The sequence below is a fragment of the Oryctolagus cuniculus genome, chromosome 5 (assembly GCF_051225735.1).
Source record: "Oryctolagus cuniculus isolate XC-2025 breed Fujian yellow rabbit chromosome 5, ASM5122573v1, whole genome shotgun sequence".
Lineage (NCBI taxonomy): Eukaryota > Metazoa > Chordata > Mammalia > Lagomorpha > Leporidae > Oryctolagus > Oryctolagus cuniculus.
Genome location: NC_142871.1, coordinates 15,185,834 through 15,213,641, shown reverse-complemented (window position 1 = coordinate 15,213,641; position 27,808 = coordinate 15,185,834). Strand labels below are relative to the sequence as shown.

At 41.4% G+C, this 27,808-nt stretch overlaps 2 protein-coding genes across 11 annotated transcripts in view; one reads left to right on the top strand and one right to left on the bottom strand.

Moving 5' to 3' along the window:
• SYNE1 (spectrin repeat containing nuclear envelope protein 1) overlaps positions 1-9,058 on the bottom strand; it is a 551,459-nt gene extending 542,401 nt beyond the window's left edge. For 3 of the 9 annotated variants that reach the window (XM_089332568.1, XM_070073379.2, XM_070073388.2), the window contains exons 1-2: positions 8,835-9,058; positions 939-1,207 (exon numbers count right to left, since the gene is read on the bottom strand). In XM_089332568.1, coding sequence (XP_089188694.1) covers positions 939-1,005 — 67 coding nt within the window. In that variant the 5' untranslated portion in view covers positions 1,006-1,207; positions 8,835-9,058. Of the gene's footprint in view, positions 1-938; positions 1,208-1,735; positions 1,947-8,253; positions 8,681-8,834 lie in introns of those variants that run through there. The other 6 variants (XM_070073378.2, XM_070073387.2, XM_089332570.1 and 3 more) reach the window with 4 other exon arrangements.
• Positions 9,059-25,748: 16,690 nt separating this feature from the next.
• Positions 25,749-26,940, top strand: LOC100351759 (presenilin-associated rhomboid-like protein, mitochondrial). Of its 2 annotated transcripts, XM_089332354.1 has the most exons (3): positions 25,749-26,358; positions 26,500-26,574; positions 26,665-26,940. In XM_089332354.1, exons 1-3 carry the CDS (start codon positions 25,749-25,751, stop codon positions 26,880-26,882), a joined length of 903 nt encoding a protein of 300 aa, XP_089188480.1. In that variant the 3' UTR covers positions 26,883-26,940. The 2 variants fall into 2 exon arrangements, with proteins under 2 accessions (XP_089188480.1, XP_089188479.1); XM_089332353.1 differs by having other exon boundaries at positions 26,500-26,940.
• Positions 26,941-27,808: the final 868 nt, after the last annotated feature.

Genomic DNA, 27,808 nt, shown 5'->3' with positions numbered 1-27,808 from the left:
AGAAGTGTTAAGTAGGGCATCCACTATCATGGACCTGGTGCAAGACGGAGATGGAGTCACAGCTGTTAGTACCATTCCACGCATCACTCAAGAGCTACTTCTACATCCACTGTACACTGGGTCATCAGTACTTGTGACCCTTCTCACTGCTAACCATTGCTCTCACGAAAGGATCGCCATCAAACCATGATCAGAATGAACAGTGTTTATGAGATCACAATCTAATGCATCCTTTCAGATTTGTTCTTTAAAACTTCTTTATTGTCAATATCTCATCCAGAAAGTTTCACACTTAGTAGATGCAAAGCAAAATCTGCACATGACCTATCTTGTCTACACTTTTCTAAGGGAACTGTAGGCTACTTTGCCATTATTCAGTAGGTGATATCATGGAAGCACAGAACAGTTCAGTAATTTGTCCACAGACAAACAGCATGGCCAATGGAGGAACACAGCTCCAAACTCAGGGTCCCATCTACCTAAGAATATACAACCTAGATCCAAGCTCCTTTTGGCAGCAAGGGAGAGGGGAACATCAGTTTTTTAGCCCATTGCAAAGATCTATTTATTCGTGTTATTTTGTCTAACTTGTCTGACTAGAACTTCTAAAGCATGACAAGTGGATTGTCCAACAGCGAGCAGGCAACAAGGACCACTCTCAATGAAGCATCACATACCAGCCCAGGCAGATGAACACAAGTGGGACCTACTTAACTACAGAAGGTCTTGTCTAATTTGTTGGTCTCTGGACAGACTTGTAGAACTCAGTTCTACCAATCTTATTTTCTAACTGGGCAATGAATAAAGACAGCATAGACTCATTTGAAGGCACTGGAATTAAAGTTGTCCATTCTATTCTTTGATAATCCAACTTTAACGCATTCAGAGTTTGATTGGTATTATAATTTAAAAAGAAACCCGACATCTCTGTCCCTTACCTTGCAACCTCTGCATCACATTGGCAATGTCCCGAGGTGACCTTGAGGCTGCCCTGGAGGTTGCCATGGTCCTTCCTGTAGCATGAGACCAATACCAAGAGAATGTGCACCAGAGGCAGTGCAGGACTGTGCTGCTCCAGAAAATACAGATGAACTATTCCAGATCTATCGAGTTGTAAATGAATCCCAGGCAGTAGCAGCAGTCAGTGAAGAGACAACATTCCCAAATATTAAATCATTTTTCTCCATTTGTTTCAAGACTCAAGAACCTGAAAAACAGAAAAGGTATGATATATTTTTAAAAATCTACATAGGTCAATGTACTATTAAAGCGAGCCTTCTTCCACTTAACCTGAATGCCCGATTCATTATGAAATAACTAATGTGAAAACCACTTACTATACAGTACAATCCAAGTGTTAGGAATTCCTGTGACACTTCACAGCACACACAAACAGAACATAAAGTAAAATTGATTACTAAAAGGAGAAATGTCTTCTTTATTCCATATTCTTTCTACCAATTTTCTCTAACGTTCTATGAAAGTGAAAGCACTTGTACACAAGACAGCGAGTTTTGTTTCTCAATATTCACAGGTTCTCTTATCTGTGCTATTTTAGCTTCTTTGAAAATGCATCTTGCTTCACTTTGTTGAATGCTTTCCAGGAATGAGATCACATCCTAGCTCCCAATAACAATATGATGAATTAAGACAGTATAAATGTAAAAACTATTTCATTCTAACAATTTGATTCTAAAATTGAAGTACTTAAAACTCAAAAGCAAGTCTGACTTACAGAACTTTACAGTGAGTTGTTAAGGTTGGAGTATGGGTCCTTCAAACTTCTCCCTGAATTTTCTGCTTTGGTCAGGTGTAACTGATCACCCTACACTGGGGGAAGTAAAAAGGCAGTAGACCAGTAGGTGATAAAATCTTCACATTGAGAAATGTCCTTTGCAAGAGGATTTCTTAATCCTAGCATTAGTCAAAGAGGAAGTAGTCTTGCCCTGAGAAGAGACAATTAAACGGAAAGATTAAGACAGCAAATAATATACCCAGAGAACAAAGCTTAACCAAAAGGGCCAAAAGAGGCCCATGTGAGTGTGATACAATACAGTGTAAATTGTAAAGTTAGGTAATGATGATGAAAATCAAAAAAGGGGATGAATGGAGGAAGGTAAAGGATGGCAAAAGCCAAACCCTGAAGAAAGCACAGGACATACACATGGCAGGGGTCTTTGCTTGAAGGAAAAGGAGATAACAAGCAGATTTCATGAAAAGTATAACTGGAATGTGCGGTCCATCAAGGCATTATTTATGAACAATTAGTAGAGTAATTAGGAAGTATAATTGATTTGAAGATGGAATACTACTATATTGGTATTCACTTACAACGTAAAATGCAAAGTGATACCTTTCCATGTTTGTGTTTAAAGACGATGGGAAAATTGCATACTATTGCTGCTGTGTGAGAAACAGCAGCAAAGGACTGGAACAAGGAAGCCTCACTAACAGCTCACTGAGCAACTTAGGGACAGTAACACAGTAAGCTGCATTAGTTGGTTGGAAGGTAGATGCAGATTTCTCTTGGCCCCTGAGAGGTCATTTTCTAGAAGTAGAATCCAATACTTGTATCTTCTGGGCTAGAGAGGTAGCTCTTGGTTGGTAGCTCTCTCAGGGACTCTCAGGAGAAATAAGGGCATCTGTCCAGGCTGTCACATCAAAATTGTAGCCCTGCTGGAACCATGTGCCCAGAAGCAGCCATCTCCTGAGGAAAAATATTTCCCCTGTCTACATATTAACGTTGTCTTATTTGGAAAAATTCATGGACAGTGAGAAGTGCCCGAGGAATCTTCCAAATAAATGGCTTCTTTAAGTTGTTAGAAGTTTAGGTTCTCCAAATGCAATATGACCTTCTAAGATCTGCCTGTCTGACTGCTTATTCATTGACTTCATCTACCTGTATGTATAAAAAGGAGAGAAGAAATTTCCTTCAGTCTAGCTACCTCATGCTAGGCCCTCTCAGCACTGGGAGTTCAGATGATTAAGACATGGCCACCATCTTCAATCAAGAGTTACATTAAAGGTGGGCATTTGGTATATCAGTTACGATGACCACATCCTACATCAGAGTACCCAGGTTCAAACTTCAGCCAAGTTCTTGATTCCAGGTTCCTGCAAAGGTGTACGTGGAAGGCAGGGGGTGGCTCAAATTCGTGGGTTCCTGCCACCCATGTGGGAGACCTAGATTGAGCTTCTGCCTCCTGGTGTCAGCCTAACATAGCCCTGGCTGCTGTAGACATTTGGGGAGTCAGTGAATTGGCATTCTCTCTCCACATTAGAGTCAGAATGTACCTGTGTGTCTACCATGTGTTCAGTCTTACTTGCTGGATTCATGCTAAGATATTAAAATCAATAGGACAGAATCTGAGGGGCTTAGAAGATGGTGGGAAGTACATCACAGAAAAGATAAAGAAATACCAGGGGTAAGTACCAATGTAACAACTGAGAGGGTGGGCACTAAGTCAACCAGGGGCTCTGGAAACAATCTCAAGAAGAGTTTACATCTGAACTGAGTCTTGACACATGAGTAAGGTCAGGTGAAAAGTTTAAGACATAGTGGTCAGAGTAAACAGCTAGAACAAAGGCATGAATTGAGAACTAGTGTAACTCATGTGGAGCTGCTAAAGCTTAGACCCTACAGGACTATGAGTGGAAGACAGCTTCCAGATGGTGGGTGCCCCATCTGCTCTGCTCAGAATGATCTTGGTCGCTAAGAGGCAACAGGAAACTATGGAAGGATTTGGTGCTAGAAGTAAGACATAATCAGAATGCTGTAGCTATGATTTGTAAGGGTGCATCTGAGGTGATCAAGACTGGGAGATCCATTAGGAATGCATCTCAGGAATCCAGGCAGGAGATGAGGAAAGACAATGAAGGGAGGAAGCAGAATGAGCAGAGGGTTAAAAAAAAAAAAAAATCGAAGATTTGCAGAGTTGGCGATTAGTCAACAAGGGGTGGGGGTATGTGGGGAACGAGGCGGTGTTTACAAGGTAGTTAAGAGGCCAAGGCATCTCATGACTTTCAGGATCCATGGTATCATTAACTGAGCTTGGTGGGGTGAAGGGGGGGCACCCAGGATTTACCTGCCTAGTACTCACACTCTTCCTACCCTCCTAATTTTGGCACAGCTCTGTGGAACCTTGTCTTTACTGCCCCTTCCTCCCTGTTGAGACTCCCAGATGGACAAATCCAGCTTCCCTAAATCCCTAACCCATGACCTAGTACCACTCGAAGCCTCCCCTAAACACAAGGACACACACTCAGCATATTTCCCCCCAATTCCCAGCACTAACATTCCATAGGACAAATACAATGGGCTTTACATGTGTCTAGTGTTCTTATCTCAATTTGACTATTTCGTTTGTGTGAAGCCTTTGTTTGCTTTAGCATTGCACCTATTGACAGGAATGAAGTATATCCCTGAGCATATTCCTAGGCTCTCAATATGTATTTTTGCTTCACCGAATCAGGTTCATAATGATTTATTCTATGAGACAACACCCTAAACCCCTTCCTTTGCTGAAAAAGAAATTGTTGTAATATCCTTTCTTCAAGGATGAAACAATTTCATCATTCATATTTCCTATTTGTGAAATTATGATTTTCTTGCTCTTTACTGATTTACTGTCATGACTTTGATATGAAAGTTCAAATGAATAAAAAGGAGATCATAAAAGTAGACCAGGAATTAGGAGATAAAAGACTAGATTTCACTTTGTTCCTGTTGGTTGGGTGGTTGTGAGTAGAAAGGTTAACAATCACCAACTGAGGAGAACACAGTACCTGGAAATGCGAACTGTGTACTAAGAAAACGCTGGAGCTGATTCTTAATTCTGTCGCTTACTGTCCATGTGATTGTAAGAAAGTAAACTTTCCTCAGCCCTGATTTGTAAGATAAGGTAGGCACTCTAAAATGGGTTAACATTATCCTGTTCAATTTGAAGTTTAAAAAGACAAGCATGTAATGCTTTCAGCAGATTGTTTAGCATGTGGCCCAAGTTTCTCTACCTGAATATGAGAGTTACCCTAGAACAGATGTTCCTGAGTGTGCCTACCGTTCCAAAACCAACAGCAGCATTGCTTCTCAGCCTTTTTGGCTAAGATCAAGCACAAAACCAACAGCAGCACAAGTGACAGCTAAAATAACTACAACCGTTGCAAGTTCATTAGATCTTTGAACTAACTGGATCCATAGCAGTGTTCTGGTGGTAGACATGATCTACAGAACCGGAGCACCAGAGGATGATGAAGAACCATCAAATAGCTCACTGTTCCAAAGGTTATTAAAAGACTTTCATTGGTATAGGATGTTGTAGGGGTGGGGAAGGAACATGGTATGAAGCTAGCTGTTGTAATAGAGTGATAGTTGGGTATTAATGGGTTGTGCACCAGTTAATAGTCCCTTTACTGTCTCAAAGTCTTTCCAGGAAAAGGAAATAAGATTACAAATCCTGCTAAATAAGTCTACCAGAGTTAGCAAGGCAGTAAGAAACTTGTATTATTTCACAACAGTATATATTGAGAACTTATCTGTAAAGGACAGTGGTATTTAGTAAGTAGGAGTGAACAAGTGAACATGACTAACACCTTTTAGAACCCACATACCAGAGAAAGGCAGATATATAAACAAGACTGCAACAAGGTGGGATGCCTTGGCAATGGATAAGTTTACTGCAGGAGCCACAGGACACCTGATCAATAATCATCTATTGACTTTATTGTGCAATATATAGAGGGAATTCACACATTGTCTCTTATCCAAGATTCTTCTAGCTGAATCATGCCATGCTCTTCTAACACCAACAACAGTGAAGAGCATAACCATAAGATAGAAAACCCCATTTTTCCTGTCTAGGCATTATGAGAAGCTGGTGACAAAAGCACCTGGTGTGACTGAAAGGGAACACAGAAAGGCAGTGGAGGAAATGCTGCTAGGTCATATCTTGAAGCAAGGCATTGAATTTGTAAGCATTAGGAAACTACAACAGAAAATGCCAAACCCTGTAGAAATGAGATGAGCTGAGTAGAAATGAGATGAGCTGAGTTCTAACTGAAAGAGATAAAGGCCTCATTCCATAATAAACAGATTCAGAGCAGTGTGAAGTATAGGTATTACTGAGTTGTCTAAATATTTAGAGTTACACCATCAAACATTTAGAAGCCATGAATAACCTGTCTCTATCCTAATCTTCTGCTGGTATGAGTTCATAGGTGTCTTTAATTTTGTTCTCTAGTCGCCCCTTAGTAGTGATACTAATTAAACACTAATATACCTAAAAAGCAGGAAGGAAAAGGAACATGCTTGCATTAATATAAATATTGTATTCAAGTAAATATGCAAGTTATCAGTAAATAATGCTATTCATTATTATGAGTTATACTGAATAAGAAATTATCTTCTCCCCAGGAAAAAATATGAACAAGTAGTCAAGACAAAGTATAGGACAGACCAACATGACAGATAAGTGTCAGTTCATTTTTGGTAAACCTGCAATATGAGCCCAAAATTTCTGCTACCTTCTTTCCATAGAAGATATAGTACACTCCTTGTCAAATACTAGTTCTCATTAGATTAGGCCACAAGAGAACATTTTAGAGGAAGAGAAAGGCAACTGCCCCATAGTTCTGGGGCCTTGCATGCCTGTTACATTCAGGCCACAGGGTGTGGTTGCAGTAGTTAGAGGTACCAGCTGAGCCCAGCCACAGGCTTCTTGCATGCAGTTAAGGTTATGCTCCCCTTCCACCGCAGATGCAGGTACTGCATAATAACCACGCAGTAGGCCCTGGTGTAGCACCAAGCAATTCTCAAACATTTTAAAATAAGCTTGCTTTCTCTAATCCCCACTCCTTAGCAGGGAAGGGTCAAGTCAAAGTTTTTAAAACATGGGGATGACAAAGACAAAACAAATCAGTTTGTGAGCAGTCATTAAGAAGTAAGGATATAACAAACATGAAGCAAACGTTTTTCAAAGGCCAGCATTATTATCTGGGTCAGTCTGGAGAGGTTTCTTTTTCTTCAGCATGAAACACATGAAGTTAGTAGTGACCTTGCACATTTTGTTCTAGATTGGAAACAAAGTAACGAACAGGTGCAAAAGCACAAGAGAAAATAGATTGTTATTTTGTTACCCTGTTCTAGTGATGCAGGTTTGCTATACCACTAATATTTGGGGGAATATAAAGCCTATTAAAGAGTAGATCAAGACTCAAAGGAGCGTTTTGGGGAGACATAGGTCATATTGATAATCTTTGCAATCGAGCATTATGATTTCCACCCTCTATGTGTGACTTCTGTATACAAAGGCTGCCTTCAAGAAGTAATTCTCATATCGCGATAAACAAAAGGGGATTTAAAAAGAGAAATAGTTATTTTTGAGCTAATTATTCACAGAAAATTTTCAGGTAAAAGTTCTGCACTTCACATGCTCAGAAATGAGCAGAATGTGAAGGATTCAGAGCTGTTCTCCCCCTAGGCTGGTCCCATTTTTAATGGAGGAGGCCCTGAACTTCCAGCATCCAAAGGCTGGCAGCCCAGTCGGCACCCAACCCGGGGTTTCCAGCCTTTGCGGCCGACGGGCTACGTTCTGCACTATATTCCTACCACCGCGAGATGCACCTGCTCCCTGTGGGCCACCATATCCCAGAACTCCTCCGGCAACATCCCTGAAACATGTCTTTCTGGAGAGGAGATGAAAGTTATCTTGCCCTCTAGTGAAAGCTCGCCTGGACGCACTTGCACCATGGCAGCGCCAGAGCAGTCCACCGCGCGGGGCCTCCGCGCAGCTGGGAGCCCTCCCTTCTGGTATCCATCCTCCCTCCCCCAGCCCTCCCTGAAGTAGTCGGGGGGAGGGGGAGCGGGTGGAGGAAGGGAGGCTCCCGGAATGTTTAACGCCCTACATCTCCCATCAGATAGCAGCAACAGGACCGACCATTGCGGTAAGAGGGTGGCTGCCTTCTGCTTCTGCAACACTGGAGGCCGGGCTGTGCCACCGGCGGAAATACTCAGAGTGGGTATTAATAGGATATCTATGTAAGAGATGCCAGGAGGCTCCCCAACCCGCTTATCCGCTTGTCCGTGAGCATCACACACGTCCACACTGCCGTCACCCCCTCCCTCCCATGCAGGGCGCCCAGCCTGTGCGTGCAGGCACAAACTTGCTTACAATTTCTCTGCCATTTGTTCGTCTTGCACCTGTTTCTCCACAATCTGTCTCTCGCCCACCACCTCGCTGTCTCTCTAGGTCCTTTTACCTTCTTTCTCGGCCTCGTTCAGATTCCGAGCAGACACGAACGAGCAAACGCCTCCTTCCCGGCTCGCTGCGCGCCCGGGCTCCACGGGACCGTGGTGGGGGTGCGTCGGCTTTGCCACCCCGGCTCGGGCGCGGTCTGCAGGGCTGCGGGGAGCCCGGCCGCCCTGGAGACCGAGTACAACAAACCCAGCCCCGCTCGGGGCCAGCTCGCCCCGGCTGGCTCGCTCACACTCCCTCCTGCGCTCGCCTGCTCCGTCGCCCTCCCCTCCCTGCGCGATCGGTTCCTCCTCCCGCTGCACGCCGTGGGGTGAGGCCTCCCCCCGCTCCCGCGCCCCGCAGCCACTGCTCTTGCAGGAGGGGAAGGTCGCCCAGGCGGACTCAGCCTCTGGGCAGAGGCCCAGCTCTACCAGGGCCCGCCACACCCCCTCTCCGGTCCGGCGCCCTGCGCCCAGTCCCAGCCCGGAGATGCGCCTGTCCCTGGTGGAACCGGGGGGCGGGGACCTGGCTCGCCCGCAGGCGTCCCCCTGCCTCCCTGAGTGGCCTCCAGTTCTTGCTAGGAGCGCAAAGCGGCGTGTGACCTACCCTCTCTGCAAGCCTTGGCTTGGACGCCGCTGTGGTGGAGGTGGGAGGCAGCTGCCCCCAGTGCCAGGACTTGCTGCCCCTGCTGCCTGAATTCAGGAGCTGCGCGTCTCTGGCCTCTAACTTTTGCTCAAGGCTTCCACTGCCCGAGTGACCTCCGTGAGCAGAGCCTAGCTTGGAAGGCTGGGAGGTTCCCTGATGATCCCAGGAAGGATATGATGCAGTTCAGGGAACGCCGCGGTCCGCAGGCTTCTTTTAAATCAGTTTCCACGAAGATCCTAACAGCTGACCTTTAGGGCTGTCAAATCAGTAGCAAAGAGCCCAATCTGAGGAAGGCTGCTCAGGCTTTATAGATTTTTGTTACTGTTCTTTATCAAGCTTGGATGTCCTGAGAAGGCACTTGACACCTGGATGGTATTAATGCTTGATTATTTATTAAGATGATGCTAAAAACCACACCCTTAAGTTTTTCAGTGCTTTGCCCTGTGGAGCCTTTTAAATCTTTTACCACAAGGCCTCTTCGTGCAAAAGAGATCCCGGTGTTGCCTAGTGGCATTCAGGAGAATTAATTTTGTTGTGGCTTTATGGTTTCCAAGCACAGTCAAACATAGTCTCTCCTCACCAACAACGAAGTACAAGTTCTACAGGATTATTGCAGCTAAAATGATGGATGTTGCAATTCTCTTAAAAATAATGACCACCCCCTCGAATCTTCAATGTGAGCAAAACATTTTTTATTCTCCTAAATTTTTGCTGAATGCAAGGACCAGTTTACAAAGTGGATGAAGTTTCTCTTTGCTGCCTGCCTTTCCCTCACCTGCTGCCAATATTCCTGCTAGTTATTCTTCCATTTTCTTCAAATCTCTTTCTTCTGGACCCAATCAGAATAGTAACATCTGAAATGAATCGGTAAACCAACCCAACGTGTTCTTTCCTTGTGTATGCACTTTGTGTAGAGACCAATAAATTTCTAGTTGCAGAACTTGGTACATCAGGAAGTGGGTCACTATCAGTGCATGCCCTTGCCTCTGCCCAAGGGGAACATTTACAATGGCTCCCCAGAGCGCCCTGTAGAGATAACCACTAGAGCCTAGTGATGCTTATTTTCATGTCCCAATAAACTCAACTTAGGTTGGAGACAATTAAGTCAGAAACACTTGGAATACACCTAACTTAGAGAACATCCCAGCTCAGCAACACAATGCCCTGTAGAATGGCAGTTGCTTCCCTTCCTGGCTGTGGGCCCTACCTACTGCTGCTACCCAGGATCAGGAGAGAGGATCAGGAGTTATAGAACTAGCCCTGGGGAAAAAGCAAAATTCAGAATTAGGACCAGAGTTTCTACTAAACATGTATTGTTTTTGCACCATTGTAAAGTTGAAAAATTGGAAACTGACCCATCATATATCAAAGCCCATCCCTTGGTATCTCAGATCAGCACTCTGTTCAATGACCAGCAGATTGGGGTCCGAACTTCCAGGCCTGCCAACAGTTCTCCCTCTCAATCCCAAACTTCCCAACCAATGTTCCCTGCTGGCTTTGGAATAATGAGGTGGGAAGATACTCTACCAACTTGATAGTCTCTGTGTTAACTTCCTTGGGTTAACATACCTGATAGTGATCACTCAAAACAACCCTGAAACATTGCTCCCACCAGCTAAAACTCATCTATTAGACCCAACCTCTGTTTTCCCAGACTCAGACAGGCAGGAACATATGGCTGTCTGGCTGGCATTGGTTCCCTGTTGAGCATAACTTCCACTCTCACCTCAAATTTGTCCTCCAAAGAAGGGATAAGTACATTTTAGACCTTTTTTTTCCCCTAAAGATTTATTTATTTGTTTGAAAGCCAGAGTTACAGAGAGAAAGGGAGAGAAGAGAGAGAAATCTTCCATTTGCTGATTCACTTCCAAGATGGCTGCAACAGCCAGGGCTGGGCCAGGCTGAAACCAGGAGCCAAGAGCTTCTTCCAGGTCCACCTTGTGAGTAGCAGGGTTCCAAGCACTTGGGCCATCTTCCACTGCTTTTCCCATGCCAGTAGCAGGGTGTTGATATTAGAGGTGGAGCAGCGGGGCCAGGAACCAGCATCTGTATGAGATGATGGCATTGCAGGCAGAGGCTTTACCCACAATGCTAATTTTAGACTTTTTGAAAGGGATTTTTCTTGGCTGGCGCCGCGGCTCAATAGGCTAATCCTCCGCCTATGGTGCTGGCACACTGGGTTCTAGTCCCTGTCAGGGCGCCGGATTCTGTCCTGGTTGCCCCTCTTCCAGGCCAGCTCTCTGCTATGGCCCAGGAGTGCAGTGGAGGAGGGCCCAAGTGCTTGGGCCCTGCACCCCATGGGAGACCAGGAAAGGCATCTGGCTCCTGGCTTCGGATCAGTGCGGTGCACTGGCGGCCGCAGCGGCCATTGGAGGGTGAACCAACGGCAAAGGAAGACCTTTCTCTCTGTCTCTCTCTCTCTCTCACTGTCCACTCTGCCTGTAAAAAAAAGGGGGATTTTTCTTTTTTCTCTTTTTTATACTTTTTAAGTTCTAGAGAGAGAGGGAGAGGGAGAGAGAGAGCAAGCACATTCCTATCTGCTGGTTCACTTCCGAAATTCCTGCAAAGGCCAGAACTGAGCCAAAACAAAGCAGGGAGTCAGGACCTCAATCCAGGTCACCCATGTGAGTTACAGGAATACAATTGCTTGAGTCACCACTGCTAACTCCCAGAGACTTCATTAGCAGTAAATTGGAATAAGAAGCTGGAGGTGGGTTTTAAACCCAGGCACTCCATTATAGGTGTGGATTTCCTAACTGGTGGCTTGAGCAATAGTCCATATGTTCATTTTTGGGCATATATTTTTCATACCACAGGGAAAGGTGTTGAAGCTCCATTTTAATGACTACTGTTTGGAAATCAAGCTCACACCAAATATGAAGGTATTTCAAAAGTTCATGGAATGGAAGTAAAAGATAATGAGTTTGATAAGACTCTTACTATCTATGCATAGTTCCTTCATAATATACATTTCCATGAACTTTGGAATATTTCTAGGATGCTCCTAAGCACTGGAACTACAATGATAACAAAATTTCACTAGGTTCTGGCCTTTATAGAACTTATAATGAAAATCAGATGTTCATCAAAAAGCCACACAAAGTGGGTATTTAGCTTAGTGTTTAAGACGCCCAAATCTCACACCCTGGTACTTGTGTTTAATTCTTGGCTCTGGCTGCTGACTCCAGCTTCCTGTTAATGAAGACCCTGGAGGTAATGGTGATGATTCTTGGCCTCCTGTCACTCATGTGGTAGACCTAAAACATTTTCTCACATCCTGGCTTCAGCCTGACCTAGCCCTGGCCATTGTAGGAACTTGAGCAATGAACCAGTGTATGGGAACATGCTTGTTCTCTTTAACCCTCTCAAATAAATAAACACACCCACCCACACATCAACACTTATGTATCCCTATTCTCCAAGAAAAGTCAAATGTTGTTATGAAGGCTTTTAATGAGGAGAAATAATTTATTTCATAGATCAGAGAAAACTTTGCTAAGGAAGTGACATTTGAAGTGTGATGTGTGGGAAGGATGGTGATGATTAGGCTAAAGAGTATAGGGAGGTTTGGAAAAACATTTCAGACAGAAGGACTAGCATGTGCCAAGGCGCTATGAGTGAGATGCACATGGTGCATTTGAGAAACTGAGGAAGACCTATGTGACTGCAGAAGAGAATACAAGGGAAGGGGCAGGAAAGTGTTTTCAATAGGTGGTGCAACATAATCAGACATATTTTGAAAGTTTCCCTTTGGCTAATGTGGAAAATGGACTAGAAGTAGAGCCAAAATCAATGAATGTGGACTGGATAGGAAAGTGCTACAGTAATCTTTCAGAAAAGATGACATTTGTTATTAGAGTGATAGTGGTGGAGAAAGTAGGTGGACTAAAGAGATTTTTTTGATAAAACTCACAAGGTGTAAGATCATGTGTGCTGAATGTTTGTACCTTGAAGCCCCAAATCATGAGTGAAACCTAATTGTTCAAGTGATGGTATTTGGAAACGGGGTCTCTGGATGGTGATTAGGTCATGAATGTGGAGCCCTTGTGAATGGGATTAATGCCCTTATAAGAGATTCAGTGGCCTTTTTGCTGTGTAAGAAAACATAGAAGATGGCCAGCTATGAACCAGGAAGTAGGCCCTCATCAGAGACGGAAACTTGAGATGCCTGGAACCTGGACTTCAGAGCCCCTAGAACTATGAAAAATAGCTGTCTGTTGCTAATTAGCCAATCTGCCTATTGTATTACATTATAGCAATCCATAGATCCTAAGACATGCCAAACAGAAGTTAGAAGACTATAGGGTTAAAGGTCTTAAGCTTTAAAGAAAGGTCTAGATTTTGTGTCCCACCTCTATCATTAACTAGGTTCTGGCCTTTACAGAACTTATAATGAAAATGGTGTGATTTTTAGCTAGTAATTTAACCTCTCATGAACTCAAATTTTACAAACCTACCATTCAGGATTATAATAGTATCTCTCAGAAGGCTGTTACAGAAAGCAAATGAACTAATACTTGAAAAATACCTAGCACCTCATTGCCCAGAATGTGGTCACTAAATGCGAGTATGATTAGCATCATTGGTAGGGTCATAGTTATTATCATTATTCTAGATGTTTCTAAAGTTGGCAAATGAAGAAAATAATCAGTCACTACTCCACTTTATAATAGCCTGATTGAGCTGGGACATTAGTTCCTGAGAATAGCAAAACATAATCCCTAGGCCATCACAGGCTGAGAGACAGCTGCCAGGGAAGTAACCCAGTTTCCTTTTACATCAAGCCCAAGGTCTGTCCTTCTTACCTTTCTATGTCTTCATTTCATGTGATTGCACTTTACACAGGATCCTATTCTTTTATCACTGCACCTGAGTCTCCAGAATCTTCCCTCTGCATTAATAGGAGGTAGCAAAGTGTAACCAAAATTACGGATTGCCTTCAGCTCTGCTTTATCTCAATGTCTGCATTCTTGCATTCCATACATATGTGAAATAAATGTCATGGTGCCCATATGAAGTTCACAAATAATCATTTATATCATTTCTTTTCTATATACTTAGGCTAATATCATGGCTAACATTCCCATATCTAAAATTTATTATTGACTGATCAAAGGAAAAAAAAGGCAAACAGGATCTTACCAGATGTATATCTTTACTATCAAAAATTTGTGTGCAATTCAGCAGGTGGGCCTTTTCTCCCACTACCCTCCCCTAGTCTTAAGTTACTTTGAAACCAACCTCTGTTAATTGTGCACTAACACTCTGAACAAACCAGCTGTCTTCCTTTTTAAAAGTAAAGACACATTGTATCAGTTGGGGTCTGCATGCAGTAAATACTGATCTGACTTGGTTTAGAAGACTTGGGAGCCTCTGCTATGAAATGCCCTCAAGTGAAATCGATCTTATGTGCTCATGAGGCAGCAAAAAAAAGCAGACTAGGGAGGAAGGACTCCTTTTTCCTGGCAAGGAAGTTTCAGGAGGATTTAAAGTCAAAGTACTCAGATTCACCCAAATTCTCCAAAATGCTCCTTTTCCAACTTTCAGATTTCACTTTTCACAAGAAGAGCCTTAAGTTTCACACAAGAGACCTGAGGAAACTTTGAATTTATCTTGTGTTTCAATTTTCAATCTGCAGAAGCAGACTTTCAACAATGTGGCTGTAAGGTCCGGGTTCCTATGAAAGTTCTGGTTCTCTGACCATGCTTCATCCATGAGTGCAAAGTTTTTCAGCTTGTAATTTTCTTTTTCATTGTCTCCAGTGCAGTTGGTAGTAGCTAACATACTTTATAGTTCTGCTTACTCTCTTTGCTATATAAATTTGACAACAGCCAAACTAGTCTCCTAAATTCTAAATGTTTTTGTCAAGCCCCTAACTCCAGGTAGTCTTGTGTTAATGTAACTCTTTGCTACCACCTGCCATGTCTCTTTAGAATTCTATTTTACATTGGCAATCATCACTGAATGCAAATACAAATGCAAACAGGTCAAATATCAAGATTCCTGTTTCTGAACTTTTGGAACCAGTATTTGCATGAAATACTGTGTCAATCAGGATTCATTAAAGATAAAACAAAACGAATTGAGGATTGAATTTGAGAAATCAGGTGCTAAAAATTGTTGGAGAGACTAGAGAAGAGCAATCCATCAGAACCTTTCATTTTCAGGTAACACCCTTGCAGGAGCAATCCAGAGCTCAGCAGGTTGCTGCTGCCACCCAGAGGTCGAGATACCGCAGCAAACTGCCAGCTGCCTCACAGATGCCTCTGTTCTGAAGCTAGTCCTGCTGATGGAGTCTGATGCTTATCCAGCCGCCACAGAACTGCTGCCGTCACAGAGACAGGGAGAATGTCCTGGAGTCCTCTTTGCCTTTCAAATTTTATGTGAGAACATTTGCAGAATGCAAATTTCATGTAGACACCAAAGGAATGGAAGGCTGGGAAATGTGGTTATAGAATTGAGGTAGAAATTGTGAATGAAGGCTGTTTGCCAACAATACCTAGTGCCAACACACATTTGAGTTGAACTAGATGCAAGTGTTTATTTAGATTAAAACATATAAATTCCAGTTTAAGAAGTTTTAGCTTTTAAATATATTATAATCTTCATTGAATTTTGTTTAGAAATTTAAGATTTTTTTTAAAGAACATGTCAGTATTGCTGATAAATTTTAAGATACTATTAATTACCCAGTGTAATTTTGTTTTGATATTTTCTCCCCAGGATACCTTGAGAAATTGCTTTTCTTAGGCCCTGGCTTTAGCCTTCTGTCCCAATAAAGAAAATGATTTGTAATGATGATCTTGTCAGCCCCACTATCTGACTTTTTTGTTTCCAGTCTTCTCCTTCTAGTATTCCAATTCCAAACACCCCTCAATGGAATTGGACCTTTATCCATCGGCATAGCCCTCCCAGCCCTTCTGATGCCTTTGCATGAATTCTTCAGGACACTCCAATTTCATGTGTAAACTATTCTGTATATTTTTTGATAAAACAAGATATTTGAATACTACAAGAAAATGACTTCACATATGAATGGCCCCACTTGAAGGAGATACCCTTAGGTGCTTTTAGCACATAACCCACATTAAGCACATGTGGCATCTCAGGGACTGCAATAGTTCCCCTTGCCAGTGGTTTCACTTTCTGCAGCTCCAGTTACCCGCAGTCAATGGTGGTTCAAATACATCATTGAGAATTTCCAGAAATAAACAATTCATGAGATTTTTGGGATTTTCATGTTTTATTCAATATAGTGCTATATGTAATTTTAAGTTTTTGACATCATAAGGTGTCCATGTATTTATTATTTATATACAACAAAAATTCTTTAAACAAAAAGGTTTGGCTATATGATTACTGGAGTCTCATGTGATTTAGATGCTTTATAGTTCTATTTTTAAAAATTCTTAGATACATAAAATTGTACATGTTTATTATAGGCATTATGTGGTGTTTTAATACATGCATACATTGTATAATGTCCACATCAAAGTACACATACCATGGCTGGTGCCGCAGCTCACTTGGCTAACTCTCCACCTGCGGCGCCAGCACCCTGGGTTCTAGTCCCGGTCGGGGCGCCGGCTTCTGTCCCGGTTGCTCCTCTTCCAGTTCAGCTCTCTGCTGTGGCCCGGGAGGGCAGTGGAGGATGGCCCAAGTGCTTGGGCCCTGCACCTGCATGGGAGACCAGGAGAAGCACGTGGCTCCTGGCTTCGAATCACTGCAGTGCGCCGGCCACAGTGCGCTGGCAGCAGTGGCCATTGGAGGGTGAACCAACGGCAAAAGAAAGACCTTTCTCTCTCTCTCTCTCTCTCACTGTCCACTCTGCCTGTCAAAAAAAAAAAAAAAAAGTACACATACCTATCTCCTCAAACACATCATTTCTCTATGGTGAAAACATTCAAAATCCTTTCTTTAAGTTCTTTTTAAAGAAAGCTGTACCATGCATTATTTTTAACTATAGTCAACTACTGTGCAATAGAACAATAGAAAACTAGAATGTCTTACTCCTACCTATTAATCAACATTTAGCCATTAATCAACATTTCTAATCCCTCCCTCTCTGTCTCCAGTGCATGAATTCTAAAATGAGTGTTGCTTGGAGTAGTGTGGTAAAAGCTTGCATTATCCTCCTCTGTCCTGCTGGGGATGTAAAACGTCCCTTTTGTTCAATAAATCCACACTGTATATGCTACTTGCACAAATCATCATGGCTCCATGATCCAGGACCATCCAAAATGGATGATCCTCCTTCTGACGTATCATCAAAAAGTCAATAGAATAGCAGCCTAATGCTACATTGCAGTGCCTGTGTAATCTATCTCACTTCATCTCACCTCACAGGCATGGTACCTTCTCACATCAGCATAAGCAAGGGAAGTACAACACAATAAGGTGTTTTGAGAAAGAGAAACCATGTTCACATAACTTCTATTACAACATTTGTTCTGTTTTATTTTATTACTAATCACTGCCATTAAACTCTTACTGTATGGGAAACATAATATACATAGGATGTGGTACTACCTATGATCTCAGGTACCCACTGGGAACCTTGTAACTTATATCTTGCAGATAAAAGGAAACTATTGAATTGATCCTGGAATTTTTTTTTCATTTTTCACCACCTCCTTTGTGTTCACTTCTTGTAAACAGGTTTATTTCTTTATTTTTGAGGTATAGAGAATGAAAGCAAGAGAGAGAACCCATCCATTGATTCTTCTCCAAATGTCCACAAGCACCAAGTCTGGCCCAGGGCAAAGCCAGTAGCCAAGTCAATTCAGGCATCTCACATAAAAGGCAAGAACCAAATTACTTGAGCCATCACTGTATCTCAGGGTGTGAATTAGTAGGAATCTATAGTAATGAACTGGAGCTAAGTACTAAACTGAGGCACTCTGATATGGGACAGAGGCATCTTAACTGCTAGGCTAATTAAACTAGTTTTAATTCTATGTCTATCCATCATACACATCCCCTGCTCTCTCCTTGTCATACTTGGGTAAACCAGATATTTCACTCACTTCAGCTCTGTTCTCTTTTTCCTTTCACTCATACTGCTGATAATAACTGGAAAAAAAACTCCATCATGTTAGCTTGTCATTGCATTTTTGATCACTAAGTCAATTATACTTGTATACGCTGTTTCTCTAATCAATATATTCTCCCATTTTCCTAAGCATATTTTATACTTTTTCCTATTTACTCAAATTTCAAAATCTTCTCTCGCATGTAAAATTTCAGCTGTTAACCTCACTTGAACATTTCAAGCAATCAAGAGAATTTTGACAAGCTCTCCCTATCACATATATGCACTGTCTACATCATGCCCTTAAATAACATTCAATTGCTACCAATAAACTGTTCAATCTCCTAGATAAAGCAAACTCTACTACCCACTCTCATATACTTGATCCATCCCTTACTGCCAAAAATATTTTTCTCTCTTCCCAGTCATTACTTTCTTTTCTCTTTACTAGTTCATTCTCATATACATGTAAAGATGTTGCTGTTTCCCCTACTTGATCACCACCTGAACTCCAAATACTACTTTTTTTTTCTTTTCTTTCAAGAAAAACTTAAAGAGTATATACTCACTGTTCGCCATTTCTTTTCCCCTATTTGTTCCTGAACTGCCTGCAGGCAAGCTTTGACCCCCAGTATTCACCTTTTCTAGGTTACCAATCACTTCTTTGTTAAATTCAATAGTTCTATCTCTGCCCCTATCTTGATCTTGAACTACTAGAAGCAAACAGAGAGAGAGAGGGAGAGTGATAAATCCATTTTCTATCCACTGGTTCACTCCCCCAAATACCTGCAACAGCGAGGACTGGGCCATGCTGAAGCCAGGAGTCAAGAACTCCATCCAGCTCTCTCGTATGTGTGGCAGATGCCCAAGTACTTTGGCCATCATCTGCTGCCTTCCCAAGCACATTAGTAGGAAAAACTGCATCAGCAGTGGGGGAGCTAGAACTCTAACCAGCACTCCAATATTGGATGCAGGCATCCCAAGTGGTGGCTTAAACCTAAGCACCATGATGCCTACACCTATAGTAATATTATTTTCAAATCTTTCTAGATGTCAGTTATTCATATCTCTGAAACATCTTGATCCTCAATGGGCCATCAGCACAAGATAATTCCATGTTTCATGCTATAAAGTGGTAGAAAAACATTATTCTGTCCTATCAGCTCCTGATTTTGTTTTTCTTCTAACTGAAATGGCTCCTGATAACTCTGAAATCCCCTCACAAAACTTCTGAGATTTTTTTCTGCTTTTTAAATTTCTCTTGAGTCTTTTCTTTTTCTTCATCACATTTAATACCATCTATATATTTTCTCTGTCCTTATTTCTCTCTTTACAAAGGATCTTAACATTTTCTGGATACTTTAAAAAATTTCTTCATAAACTACCACCATTCTGTCTAGCTTGTATATAATAAATTTCCTAATCACTGTTGGAGACAGAGCATTTGTTTACAAGATAACTGTGCCAGTAATTATATCAGTTCATGGGTGAGTTTGCAAAGGGAAAGACTATGTGGATTGAAGAACTGCTTGATTAGATCCTACAGAGAGTGGCTGAATGATCTCACTAGAACACACAATTTTATGGGCCACTTGGAAATATTTCAAGGAGTCTCTGAAAAGGAAAGAAGATTGCTGTTTGTGAATTTCTTTCTCCTGGTTTATTTCACTGCCTATACTTGCTTTCAACTGGAAAACTTATGAGAAGTCACCAGAATTGAATTTCTCTGTGAACCTGGGTCACTTCAGGCTCATTATGACACAAGTAAATAGGTCAGAGCTGATCATGGCAAAAACAATAAAAAAAGATTTTTTAGATTGTGAATATCCCAGAAAGGTAGGCTTCAGGATTCATTCAAAGTTTTCATAAGGATCTGGTTTCTTTCTATTTTCGCTCCTGCTGCCCACATGCTGGTTTATTTATAAGGGCGAATGTTAGCATGTTTTAAGGCTGTCCATTAGCAATAATTGGACAGTACAAATTTCTTGGTTCATCAATATATAAAGTACTTGTGTCTAAAAGTTCCAGAGAAAGGTCTTTGAATACTACCTTAGGATATGTGCACAATACCTTCTTTCCATTTGTGACCAGCAAGAACAAAAACATTCCTATGGGTATTTACCCATTCAGAACCCATCTTTGGAACTAATCGTGACAAAATATCTTGTCAAAGCAAATTTACAAACAAGGAACAGATACATGTGTTTATGCCCCACCTCCAAAAAAAACCCCAGAAGTGATATACCTTAAATTAGAAAAATTTTAAGTGGAGTACATTTGTGTGGATTTTGTTTGTTTGTTTGTTTGTTTGGGTTGTTGTTTTATTCAAAGGACAAATTACAAGGTACATCTGGAGTGTAATGGGACCATAAGGTCTAGCATAAGAACTTGGAATGAGCAACAGCAGGGCCATTACTCATCCTAAGCCCACAGGAAAACAAAGAGAGCCTGATGGAAACTGGGAGAGGCACCCCACAGAGAATAACATGTTAATAAGAGCAATGACCCTTAAGGAGCACAGGTACCCTCAGGGGACCCTAGGGAAAGAGCTAGGGAAATTGGTTCTCTAATAGGTTGTTTTCTCCTCTTTCCATTGGGATAGCTCATGGCCCAAATAAATAAGCCTGAGAATGCTGGAGCAATGTGATGTTGCCCGTGCTGGCCCTCCTTCCAGTAAAGAGCTCTGAGTAGAAAGGACAGAGAGCAGGGTTAGGAGGATAAATGAAATACATTCTGCACAGCATCTGAATGAAACTTTAGGTTCTGTGGGGAAGATAGGAAGGCGTAATAAAAATAAACCCCAGTGAGAGAGCCAATCAATGGTCCCTATAGACTAGAAGTATTCTATTCACTAATCTTACTATGAACCCCTAAGATAGCATCTAGTGTCCTACAAAGTAGACAGTCTCTTAAAAATACACATATATTAGTATTCTCCTATTCTAATGACTAGAATTGTGGACTAATGATTTACCCCAATTAACCATATTTATTGTCATCATTATGTTACCAGGTACAAAAAGGATATTAACTAATTAGTGAGATATATAGCTTAACATCTAGGAATATTTCTTAGCCAAAAATATTACATATGTGAAAGATTATTGTGTGAGTGATAGGGAAGTCCTATTTTATAACTTTCTTGAACAGAAAATGAGAGAAAAATTAAGCACAAGATGTTTTCATTAAATAGAGGTACATGTTTTTGACAGTAATCTGTCAAAAGTTTGACAGTTAAACCCCCAAAATTTGTTGTTTCCTATTGTCTGCCTGTGTTCAAAACTCAGTCTGGCAACAAAGATCACCTAAATTGGATATAAAAATATCCTTCCTTCTCCAAGCAAAGAATTATTCTATGTCCTAGGGGTAGCTATCCTGTTAAAGCTGTCATGGCCGTAGGGGAAGTGATCTAACGTTTTTCTCCTTCTGCAGCCAGCCTTAGGTGGTACAGATTGCCAAATCATGGCATGGAATTTCATATGTCATGACTGGGGAAATATCATGGGATGGTAGGCTAGACAAGAAAAGGTAGAACTCAAAATCCAAGCTGATATGCAGAGTTGGGACTCAGCACATTGATTAATTTATCATTTGCAGAGTGCCTGCTACATATCCAACATGAAATGCTTTTTTAGTTGATTACAGCAGTGAACAGAACAGAGTCCTTGTTTTCATGAAGCTTATCTTCCAGTGAGTAAAGTGGACAATAACCATATACATGCAATTATATACTATACTAGGGAATGACCACTGAAAACAGAAAAGGCAAAATCTGTGTTGAATAGTTGCCTGAAATTTTAGTGTGACTTCTGACAAAAGTCCTGAAAGAAGTGAAGTGTGGAAGTCATAGCAGAGCTGCCTGGCGACAGCATTCTAGGAAGAACAGAGAGTAAGAGCAAAGGCTCTCGGTTTGAAAACACTCTGACCTACTGGGAGAGTTGGAAGGGAACTAGAGTGGCCAGAGTGGAATGGACAGTGGGGAGAGCCATTTGATATGAGGTCTTAGAATTGGTAGTTAGTAATGAGTTCAGATCCTATAATCCTGGAAGGCCATTACAGGGAGTTTACAGTTAATCAGCATGATACTGAAATCCACTGGAGGCATCTGAGTGGAAGAGTAGTGTATGTGACTTATATCCTAAAAATACAACTGACTACTATGTCGATAATAGACTGTCTTGTACCCAGGTGCTTGCTCTTTTGCCTTGTTATAAAGCAAGTTAGATGTTCTAACCAGACCTGGTGCCATGCTCTTGAACTCTCCACATCCTAGAACAATGAGTCAAATAAATATCCATTTTTATACATTTTTCAATATGTACTGTTGTGTTACAGCAGAAGAAAATAGAATAAGAGACCAATTAGTAATCTGTTGTTTTAAAAACACATGACATATAATGGTGGCTTGAACCAATGTGATGGCAATGAAGATGGTCAAAGTAATCAAATTCTGAATATCACTATGAAAGAAGGTGAAGGCAGAAAATCTCCCAATAAAAGTACAAAGGAAATCCAAAGCAAACAATAGGGATATTTATGGAAAAGTGGCAGTGCCAACTCATTATTTATCAATAGTAACCTTGAATGTAAATAGTCTAAATTCTCCAACTAAAAGAAATACACTGAATGGATTAAAAAGCAAGACCCACCTATTTGCTGCCTACAAGAAATATGCCTCACCAACAAAAATACATGCAGATTGAAAGAATGGAAAAATGATATTCCATGCTAATGAAAAGAAAAAATGAGCAGGTGTAACCATTCTAATATCAGACAAAATAGACTTCAACATATAAACTATTAAAAAAGACAAAGAAGGATATTATATAGCAATTAAGGAATTAATTCAGTAGGAAGATGTTACTATGGTAAATGTATATGCACCCAATGACAAGCTGCCTAGCTATTTATATGTTAATGACTCTAAAGGGAGACATAGACTCCAATACAATAGTAATGGGGACTTCAACACCCAACTTTCATCAATGGACACATCAACTAAGCAGAAAATAAACAAAAGAAATAACAGTACTAATCTACACTATGGACCAAATGGACCTAACTGATATGCAGATCCTTTCATCCCACAGTTGAAGCATACACATCCAGTGCATGCAACGTTCTCTAGGATACCTTATGCTATACCAACAAACACAAGAAAAGATGCTCATGATTATCAGCATCAGGGAAATTAAAATAAAAACCACAATAGGTTTCTCCTCATCCCAATTAGAAAGGCTATCATCCAGCAATCAAATCAAAACCCAATAAATTCTGCTGACTGTGTGAGAAAAAAAGGTACCCTAATCCACTTTTGATTGGAATGTTAACTAGTACAATGATAATGGAAACAGTATGGAGATTCTTCAGAGATTTGAAAATAGATGCACCGTATGACCTAGCCATTCCAATCCTGGGAATTTACCCAAAGAAAATGAAATCAGCATATGAAACTGCTATTTGCACTCCCCATGTTTATTGCAGTTCAATTCACAGTAGCTAAGGTGTGGAATCAATCAAGATGCCCATCAGCTGATGACTGGATAAAGCCTATGTAGTATATAAACACTATGGAATACTACTCAGCCATAAAAGAATGAAATCCTCTCTCTTGCAACAAAATGGATTTAACCAGAAACCATTATGCTTAATGAAATAAACTAGTTTCAAAAAGACAAATATCATGTTTTCTCTGATATGTGGCAGCTAATATAGAATACAAAAAAATCTATAGAAATGAAATGGTCACTTTGGGATATGATTGTCACTTTTAGCCTGTATTTATACTTGGTGGAATTGCGGTCTTCCTACGTTTTACTTGTTGAATAGTATGATTAGTGGAAAATTAAGCCTGTGAACACAGAGTGGATTAAAATTATATTATTGCAAAAACTGATGAAGAAAGGGGAGGGAAGAGGATGCCAGGGAGCAGGAGAGTGAGGGAAGTGTGGTTGTCTTCTTGAAACTTTACCTATGAAATGCATAAGATCTATTCTCTTTATGTTAATAAAAATTAAAAGCAAAACAAAAAAATTGTGCTTTGAAGTTTATAGGACTCATTTATAGATTCTATGTGACATGTGAGAAACTGAGATACCATTAGAAAGTGAAGATTACTGCTATGTCTCTAAATATTTCCCTATGCAAACATTTGAGTTCCAGTGGATCTGAAATTGGAAGTGTGTCATTCTCACAGGGCAAGTTTCCAGTGAAATTTTGGGTCATTTAGGATGGACAGAATGACAAAGATCATAAGAGTAGTATAAGATCCAGAGTGAATTAAGGTGATTGGCAGATCCACTTAATTCAATCACCACAGCTCTAAGTAGGAAGCATCAGAGATGCTTAAAAGCATGTACCGTGGTAATTTTGACTGTGATGGATTTGGGTCTTGGGCAGTAAATTGAACAAGGCATTACTCACTGGGCACTAGCACATTGCTGGGCCACAGATTGGAGCTGGCTATAGCACAAGCCATGCACTGCCCTTTAATATTGCCTCAGCCAAGCCAGAGCTGATATCAAAGCAGGTATAACCATTCTAATATCAGACAAAATAGACTTCGTAGACTGAGAACTAACGCGAAGTATAACAAGTTACAAGACTACAAATCAAGCAAGTGAAGACCCTGAGAGAATGCAACCAAAGGCCTTATTTATTTCTCTTGAATATTCAAGTTCTAACAGAATGTAAAGGTTCGTAATGAACTATGGAAAGCAATTTTTAACCTCCTGGGGCTTCATCAGCCTCTACAGACTTTGGCGCGACACTAGTGATTTTCTTCAGCTTTTTCCTTATGGACATGCTCAAGAATTATATATATGTCTGACTGCTACTGAGGCTCAGGAAAAGAAGTGTTCATACATTGAATGCATTGTCGACTTATCACACTATACCCATAGGTATGCACAGTTAAAATAATAATAATAAAAAGAAAGGAAGTATTTTCCTAGGTAGACCTATATTGACAGTGAAAGATAGGAAATTATTTGGTAAATGTAGAAATAGTGTGGAGTCATATTTTGTGGAAACATGGGAATGGAAAAAGGTAAATCCAGGAAGAAAGCATTAAAAGACAATTAAAATCATTAATGAATCCTAACGGGAATAAAAGTTGCAGCACTGTATCTTAGCAAGCTTTCTCCACCTGACGTACGAGTGTGTAGTAGTCAGCTAAGGCTGCCACAACAAGATACCATAGATCGGTGTCTTAAACAACAGAAGTTTATTTTCTCACAGTTCTGGAGTTTGACATCAGAGATCAAGATACCGGTAGAATTGGTGCCAATGGCCACCTTCTGCCTGCTTCTTCCCAAGTCCTTCCTCTGTGTGCATATATTCCTGATGTCTCACCTTCTTCTTCTAAAAACTTCTGTCCTTTGGATTATTGGCCCACCTTTATGGTTTCATTTAGTTCTAACTACCTCTTTAAAGATTCCAGCTCCAAAAACAATCACTTTGCAGACTACAGCTCTGGTGTTTGAATTTAGGGAGGAGAAACAGAGTTTGGTCCATAATAGAGGAGTATGAAATGAAAGCCAAGAATACCATTATAAATTTTCAAGTGGGAGGAAATGGGGATCTAAACTAATCAGGTAATAGTGAAAGGAAAAGATGGCTATGAAAGATACTTCGCAGGGAAAGTCTGTAATGACCAAGGAGCTGATTGAATACCATGGATCTTCAAACCTTCAAAGAAAATGCCTATTATGAAAAAACTATGCATGGATTTCAAATATCTCTTTTGCCCCAAAATAAACTTATCTTTTAATTTCATTATTGTCTGTGAACTTTTTAAAGTACCCTTCTATGGAGGCCAAGAAAGGAATCCATGGGTTGGGAAGATGGCGTGGCAAGGCTGGGCACAGAGAAGCTGGGGCTGCAGCCAGGCGTGGGCTTTAGGGGGCTGCAGCCCCGAGGAACTCACTACGGCCTTGGCCCCACTGTGGCTGCTCGGATGCAGGTTTAATTTCTTTATTCAGCAAAAATCTGGACTCAGAAAAGCACTGAGGAAGGTTGAACCTGGAAGATCAGACACAGGGACAAGTGGCGAAACATACAAGAGAAGTGCTTTGATTCCTCCTGTGGAAGAAACAGCATTTTACCCATCTCCGTATCCTATAAGGACTCTTGTGAAACCGTTGTTTCTTGCTGTTGGGTTTACAGGCTGTGCATTTGGATCAGCTGCTATTTGGCAGTATGAATCACTGAAATCCAGGGTCCAGAGTTATTTTGATGGTATAAAAGCTGATTGGTTGGATAGCATAAGGCCACAAAAAGAAGGAGACTTCAGAAAGGAGATTAACAAATGGCAGAATAACCTAAGTGATGGCCAGCGGACTGTGACAGGTATCATAGCTGCAAATGTATTTGTATTCTGTTTATGGAGAGTACCTTCTCTACAGCAGACAATGATTAAATATTTCACATCTAATCCAGCCTCAAAGGTCCTTTGTTCTCCAATGTTGCTGTCAACATGCAGTCATTTCTCCTTATTTCACACGGCAGCAAATATGTATGTTTTATGAAGCTTCTCCTCCAGCATAGTGAACATCCTGGGTCAAGAACAATTCATGGCAGTGTACCTGTCTGCAGGTGTTATTTCCAATTTTGTCAGTTATGTATGTAAAGGTGCCACAGGAAGACATGGACCATCACTTGGTACATCCGGTGCCATCATGACCGTCCTTGCTGCTGTCTGCACCAAGATCCCTGATGGGAAGCTCGCCATCATCTTCCTCCCCATGTTCACCTTAGCAGCCAGCAATGCCCTAAAAGCCATTATTGCCATGGATACAGCGGGAAGGATCCTAGGATGGAAATTTTTTGATCATGCAGCACATCTTGGGGGAGCTCTCTTTGGAATATGGTACATTACTTACGGTCATGAACTCATTTGGAAGAACAGGGAGCCTCTGGTGAAAATCTGGCACGAAATGAGGACTGATGGCCCCAGAAAAGGCGGTGGCTCTAAGTAAAGCTGGGGCCAGACAGGACGGTGCATCTGGCCCACGCTGCCTGCCCCTGAGCCTGGCGTGACCCTGGTGGACGACGCCCAGCAGCCCAGCCTCCCCAGCGTCCTGTCCCGTGTTCCTCCCCGCTCCCCGTACATGTCTTCTTAGGGAATCACGACAAAGTGAAATAAAGATTTATATCTCTAGTTTTTTTTTTTTTAAAAAAAGAAAGGAATCTATGATAAATCAGAAGTATTACGACTGGGTGTCAAGGAGAGTTAAATAAACATTGGGCCTTTTTTTCCTGTGCATTTGCCTGTTTCACTCCATTCTTCATTTGTTTTCTCAAGATACCACCTCCATTCCTATTTCTAGGTCCACTCTCCTCCACGCTGCTACTGCAGCAGAAATTCCAACAGTTGGAGAATCTTCATTAAGACAATTCTAGGAAACACATTCTTCATGTTACTTCTATCCTTTCTCTCTTCCTACATTTTCAGACATTGCAATTGTTTCTTTTGATTGTTTTATCTGTTTACTAATTCCTCTTTTCTTGATTTAACCCTTCCCTCTTCAAGTTCTGTTGTCATTTCTTATTCAGTATGCTTTTGCTCTTAACAGTAATTATGTTCAAATTATTGTTTGATGTACACATATAGCGATCTTTTTCAAGGCAATTTATTTTATGGCCGGCACCGCGGCTCACTAGGCTAATCCTCTGCCTGCAGCGCCAGCACCCCAGGGTTCTAGTCCTGGTTAGGGCACCGGATTCTGTCCCAGTTGCTCCTCTTCCAGTCCAGCTCTCTGCTGTGGCCCGGGAGTGCAGTGGAGGATGGCCCAGGTCCTTGGGCCCCTGCACCCGCCTGGGAGACCAGGAGGAAGCACCTGGCTCCTGGCTTCAGATTGGCGCTGCGCACTGACCGTGGTGGCCATTTGGAAGGTGAACCAAC